The sequence below is a fragment of the Quercus lobata genome, chromosome 1, assembly GCF_001633185.2.
Source record: "Quercus lobata isolate SW786 chromosome 1, ValleyOak3.0 Primary Assembly, whole genome shotgun sequence".
Taxonomy (NCBI): Eukaryota; Viridiplantae; Streptophyta; class Magnoliopsida; order Fagales; family Fagaceae; genus Quercus; species Quercus lobata.
Genome location: NC_044904.1, coordinates 30,752,018 through 30,758,411, shown reverse-complemented (window position 1 = coordinate 30,758,411; position 6,394 = coordinate 30,752,018). Strand labels below are relative to the sequence as shown.

Below are 6,394 nucleotides of genomic sequence, written 5' to 3'. Positions count from 1 at the left end.
CATGTTTCTTGAAGTACTAAACCCATCTTAGATCTACCCAATTACAAGTAAAGTGCATTTTGTCAAAGGATTAGCTAATTACATAAAATATGTCCTTAACAAAAACAAAACATTGTAAACACCAAAACCAAAGCTTAGGAATCTCTTAGAAAATTAATCTTTGCCACAACCTAGAAAGTAATCAATTTTGTACAAAGAACATTATACTTCAGATTTCACAATTTAAACCCATTAAAACCAAACATCGAAAACAACAAAATCAAGACTTAAAAGTCTTTTTAAAAATAAATACCAACTAAAATCTACAAAGTAATAAACTTAGTATAAAAGAAAGTTATACTATTAGATTTCAAAATCCCACAATTTCACTCACCCTTAAAAAAAATAAATAAAAACTAAAAAAGGTGAGAGGCCATTAAAACTGAGGCAAGATTTTCATATTTTTAAGGGCTTTCCTTGATTTAAACAAACAAAAGGGGTTATGAATCCAAATTCCTAAATTGACAGCAAACCATAATGGAAAAGAATATTAGGAAAAGAAATTAGTACCTTTGCTTTGGTTAGATTAGAGATTCTAGATTGTAGAAACATTCCACTTCATTTTTATAGAAAAAGAATTTGAATGATTTAAATCTAAAAGGGAAGAATTCAAACAAACCGATTACCAAAATAATTTTAAAAAAATAGTCACATATCATAATTCTGATTTTCTTAACCATAATTGCTGGAACCAAAATCCAATTGCAATTGTTAAAGTTGAAAACATATAATGGAACTAATTTAACTTTACATTTGGGGGGGAAAAGTCAGAGAAAGAATAGTAACCCATAAAAATTCAGAGGGAACTCTTTTTAGTCGGCTTCATACTCCTTCTACTTCTTTGCCTGGAAAAATCAAAAATCAAAAAGGTTGGTTTTGCGTAACTAGAAACAAAGATTTTTTGAGAAGAACTAGGAGACAATTCCCTTTTTTCTTGATCGGAATCTTTGGAAACAGAGATTGAAGTGGATCAAACAAAATCTGTCATAGAACTAATCTAAAATAGACAAAAATTGAATAGAACATTGTTAACAATTAGTCATATGCAATAGAAAATTTTAAGAACTTAACACAATTATTTTTTTCCTATAATTTTAACCCAACATGAAATCAAAACATGCATAAAAGGAAATAAGAATAAGACATGAAGAAAGAATAATTGTAGCAGTAAGTATATGACAAATTGATAGGCCAAAAATGTATTGACCCCTTTGGCAAGTTAATTATCCAAGTTAATTAACTAAGTCAATTTAACATGCAATAGCTTGATAGCACAAACAAATCACCAACTAAGTTAAATGCAGCGGAAAATAAGTTTGACGCAAGTGATTTGTTTACAAATGGGGAAAACCACCAAGGCAAAACCCCACCAGGTGAATTTAAGGTCATCACTCCCGAGAATTCACTATTATTAAAACAAGCTGTTACAAGTAAAAGGAATCCCAGTACCCAATACCAACTTACAGCTGAACCCTTACCCAATATCCAATTGGACATATATTATAGCGGCAATCTCTCCTTTCAATGCACGAATCCCACTACGTGACTAACACACCAACTTGAGGAAGATGTTGGCTGTAAAGTTCTTTAGTTTATCTACAATGAAGATTAGGAACCTATTTGGTCACAAACCCCTTGGCGTAAAGACGCAGTAGCTTTTAGAGAGAATATGATGAACTAGAGCAAATTCTGTCTCCAGTCACAATATGCATGGATTATTCTTTTGCAACGCCTTGCATCCTTTTTTATGGCACTTAAAATAATCCTTATATATGTCTAGGGTTGTGAGAAAAGAAACCTTACACAAATACTCAAGGATATGCGTGTAATCAGATCTAGAAAACCTGATTTCGTAATTCTCAACAAATACAGCTTGTGTTGAGTTTCTATCAAGTTTCAACATTAAATCTCAATAGAAAGGATTCTGTCAAGACTTCTATCGAGCTTTAATGAGTAGCACATTCTTCACTTGTTTCTTGGTCAGATTTGTATGACTATAATACTAAACTTGAACACTTGTTTCTTGAAGTACTAAACTCATCTTAGATCTTCCCAATTACAAGTAAAGAGCGTTTTGTCAAAAGATTAGACAATTACATAAATATGTCCCTAACACAAATTGACAATCAAAATCAAATTAAAAAAAAAAAAAATCAAACTTCTTCAATCTCCCTCTCACTCTCTAATGGAATGAGAAGGATGTTTTTCTGTCCTCTAAATGGTATTTTAAAGTGTAATTTAGAGGGAAAAAAGTAAAAAAGGAAGACAGATCTTGTATCAAAATCAATTCAATTAAATACCCAAACCTAAGACTGTATCAATCAAACGTTTAAAGCAATATTTAAAAAAAAAAAATTACTAATAAAGGTTTTTGGAGTTTTGACCGGAAGATGTCAGATTTCTCTGTCTTTGCCTTCCCCAAACCTAAATCATATATAACCCCAAATTTCAAAAAATCAAATCAAAACCTAATGTCACCCATATACCTAAATAAAAATCAACCCAACTAAATTTCTCAAAACTAATTCATATTTCATACCTAGATCGAAGAAAGAATGAAATAATAATAATAATAATAAATTAAAAATAAAAATTACCTGTGGTAGTTCTCTCTATGTCCGTATCTCAATTCCTGCGTGCATTACTAGTGCCGGTTCTATTGGTATAAGTTTGGCAAGGGAATGAACGGTGGCGGGAAAATGATGGTGATGGCTAGTCGTTCAAACTCTGTCTCCTTCTTATCTCTGTATCGCAAGGTTTTTTTTTCCCTCCTCTATCTCTATATCACAAGCATAATAGTATTTTAACAGTTTATTTTTTTATATACTGAGAAAAACAATTTTAAGATCAAACGGTGTTAAGATGGTGAAATAATATAATTTATCGTTTTTTAACTTATACGGGACAGAATTTTAAATGGGCATTTTTCCTACATAGGAGCACCTCCTTAATTGCAGGAAAAGACTTATACTTTTATATATAGTATTAGATTTATGCTATTAGTCTCCATTTCCTTGCAAATTATTAACATTCTAAATTATTTATTCTTAAAGAGTTTTATTTCTTAAATTTAGAATCAAACGTGGGACCACATCATAAATATTCAACCAAATGAGTTATGAAGTACAAAAACCAAAGAATCTTGAATAAATGAATCATAAAAAAATAAAAAATAAAGTGTTTCAGAATAATTATAAAAAATAAAAATAAAAAGGACAATTTACATTTTATACCTAATAATATCCTTACAAAAATTTTTAAAGAGTTAACAAAATATAAAAATTCCTATCAATAGTATTTTGAATTATATATATAGAAATTATATTATAGATCTTATTGTATATCTTTAAGTGTATCCATGCATATGCATGGGATTACAAACTAGTACTTATTAAAGGTCTTGTAGCTGAATTGACACATCTTCATACCCAAAGCGCTTAAGGGTTTAATGGGGAAAGAGTTTGAGCTGCGGGATTAGAACTTAGCAACATGTTGTAATTATCTCTAAAAAATGGTATAATACTCTATGGTACATTTGGTACACGAATGAAGATTATCATATGAATAGTAATTTTTATTGCCAAAAAAAAAATGTAATAAAATAATTATTCCTACTCATAAATTTGGTTGTAAAATTAATTGTTGCATATAAAATGTTTGCAAAAGATAGGAGAAATATATATATAGATATATATATATATATATATATTTATATAGAAATATTTAAGGATTCATATTTTCTGCAGTGAAGATTCAACCAAAAAAGAAAATACATACAACAATAATCGAAAAATTAATATTGTAGGGGTAAGGGCCCAAAATCATATATTGGACTTTAGGCTTCACCCGGGACAATTGACAAGTCCGAGGAGAGGCAAATGGTTGTTAAGGGATCCCTAGCTAAAATCTCATAAGCAGGGAATAAATGGAAGATGATCCAATGAGGAATACCTCCTCAGATGCGATGAATGTAGCTCAAGTGTGTACTCTAGCAATTAGAGGGGCCTCCAAAAGGCTCTAGCAATAGGAATGTGCCTCATAAACATACAGGGAAGAAGAAAGCACAAAATATCTAAGGAAAAGCTGCCACCACCGCATTAAATGCATTGCAGCTACTTTTCTGGCCACATTTATGTGGAGGATACCTCTGAACAATGCTGTCTTGGCTACCATAACTCACAAAAGGCAGAAAGGGGGTGTTTGATGGGACGGGCACTCAAGTAGGGACTCAGATGATCAATAAGTGTAGGATCAAGATGGCCAAAAAAGGGATATATAATGTGAGAGACCCTCCATGAGAGAGGGATCCGGAGGGAGTGAGAGAAAATAATATAGCAATCTGAATCATTCTGATAGTCTAGAGTGATCATAATATGCAAATTTAACCTCCTCGGACTGAAAATTAATTAATATTAACATCCTTTATTTGTGTTTGATTGCCATGCAATTCAATATTATCCGTTGTCCAACTTGTTAGGACCTAGTTCTTTGACCCATTCTCTACAAATTCATTGTATTGGGCTCATTAGACCAAGGCTGCATACATTTTGGGCTTGGGCCTCAAATTGTGACCTTACAATTGGCGTCGTTTGTGGGAAGAACTTGTGCCTGAGCGAGTGCAACGGTCAAACATGGTGGGATTAGGTCCACACAGAGCAGGTCCACACCAAACAAAGCCTGCAGGTTCTCAATGGTAGGAAAACTTTCTTAACCTTGAACGGGAAAGAGATAGGAACGAACATCGTAAGGGTAGTATATGTACTACACATACAAGCAGAAGCCATTCTAGGGTAAGAAGTCATGTATCCCAAAAGTAAGACAATAACAAAGCCCTACAGCAGGAGATTGACGACTTAAAAAAGAAACTACATCGTGTGCAATAAAAGCATTCCCCTTCCAGTTCGAATACTAGTGATGAAGGGGATGACAATTATAGGCAAAGGTCAAGAATTCCACCAAGTGAGACCTTCTCTTATGAGGAAGAGCACCACCATAAACGCAAACATAAAAGTCCGTCCCGTAAAGGAACAATGCCATGAGCAAGGCCTTGGATCGAATCTCTAAGTCACCCTTTACACGCAAGATAAAAGGGGCTAAGCACCCTCGGCAATTCCACCAACCTACTTTCACTATTTACAATAGTCGAATGAACTCCATAGAGCATGTAAGCCAGTATAACTAGAGGATGGCCGTCCATTCCAAAGACGAGCTTTTGATGTGCAAAGTGTTTCTGTCCAACTTGGGACCAGTGGCGATGAGATGGTTTGATGGCCTCAGGCCTAATTTGGTAGGTTTCTTTAAGCAGCTGACCCAGGCCTTTGGCTCTCGCTTCATCATGAGTAGCAAGGTTCCTCGGCCTTTGGATTCTCTATTGTCTTTGTCCATGCGAGAAGGGAAGACCCTAAAAGCCTACTCGAACAAGTACTAGGAGATGTACAATGAAATAGAGGGTAACTATGGCGACGTCACCATCAGCACTTTCAAGAGCGGCCTCCCAACTAGGCATGGTTTAAGAAAGTCCTTAACAGGAAAGCCTGTCACTAGCCTGCACCAACTCATAGACCGGATCGACAAGTATAAAAGGGATAAAGAAGACCAGCAGTTGGGAAAAGGTAAAGCGAAGGTTTTCCCCCAAGAGATGAGGGACTTCAAGTCAGACCGATTTAACAACAACAATCGACTGAGGAGAGACTTTGCAGGACAACCCGGATCTATCGAAATTAATGTTGTGTTCCGAGATCCAGTACATCAGGTTCTGGAGAAGATCAAGAACGAGTCATTCTTCAAATGGCCAAATAAGATGGCAAGAGACCCCATGAAGCGCAACCAAAACGTGTATTGCCAATACCACCAAGAACTAGGGCACACCACCGAGGACTGTAGGAACTTGAGGAACCACTTGGACCAGCTGGTCCAAGAGGGAAAGTTAAGGCACCTCCTACATCATTCCAGTGGTCAACAAGGACAAGCGAATCCTGAGTCCTAGATAAACAACACCTTAAGACCACCTATAGGCACGATAAATGTCATTCTTGCAGCTCCGAGAAGGACTGGCTCTTGTCCTTCCAAAGTAATGTCTGTGGCTCGACTTTCCACCGAGGATGACGATCGGGAGTTTAAAAAGGCTAAAAAAGAAGCCTCACCAATGCTAGGCTTCTCGAACGAAGATAAGATCGAAACCATCCAACCCCATGACAATGCTCTGGTAGTCACACTCAGGATTGGAGGATATGATATGAAGAGAGTGCTGGTAGATTAGGGCAACGCTGTGGAAGTAATGTACCTCAACCTGTACAAGGGCCTAAACTTAAAACCCGAGGACCTAACAGCGTAGGATTCCCCTCTGGTAAGCTTC

General features: G+C 35.4%; 1 protein-coding gene across 1 annotated transcript; it reads left to right on the top strand.

Annotated features, from left to right (window-relative positions):
• Nucleotides 1–5,470: 5,470 nt before the first annotated feature.
• Nucleotides 5,471–6,025, top strand: LOC115952403. Its single transcript, XM_031069579.1, has one exon. The coding sequence runs from the start codon at nucleotides 5,471–5,473 to the stop codon at nucleotides 6,023–6,025; it is 555 nt and encodes a 184-aa protein (XP_030925439.1).
• Nucleotides 6,026–6,394: the final 369 nt, after the last annotated feature.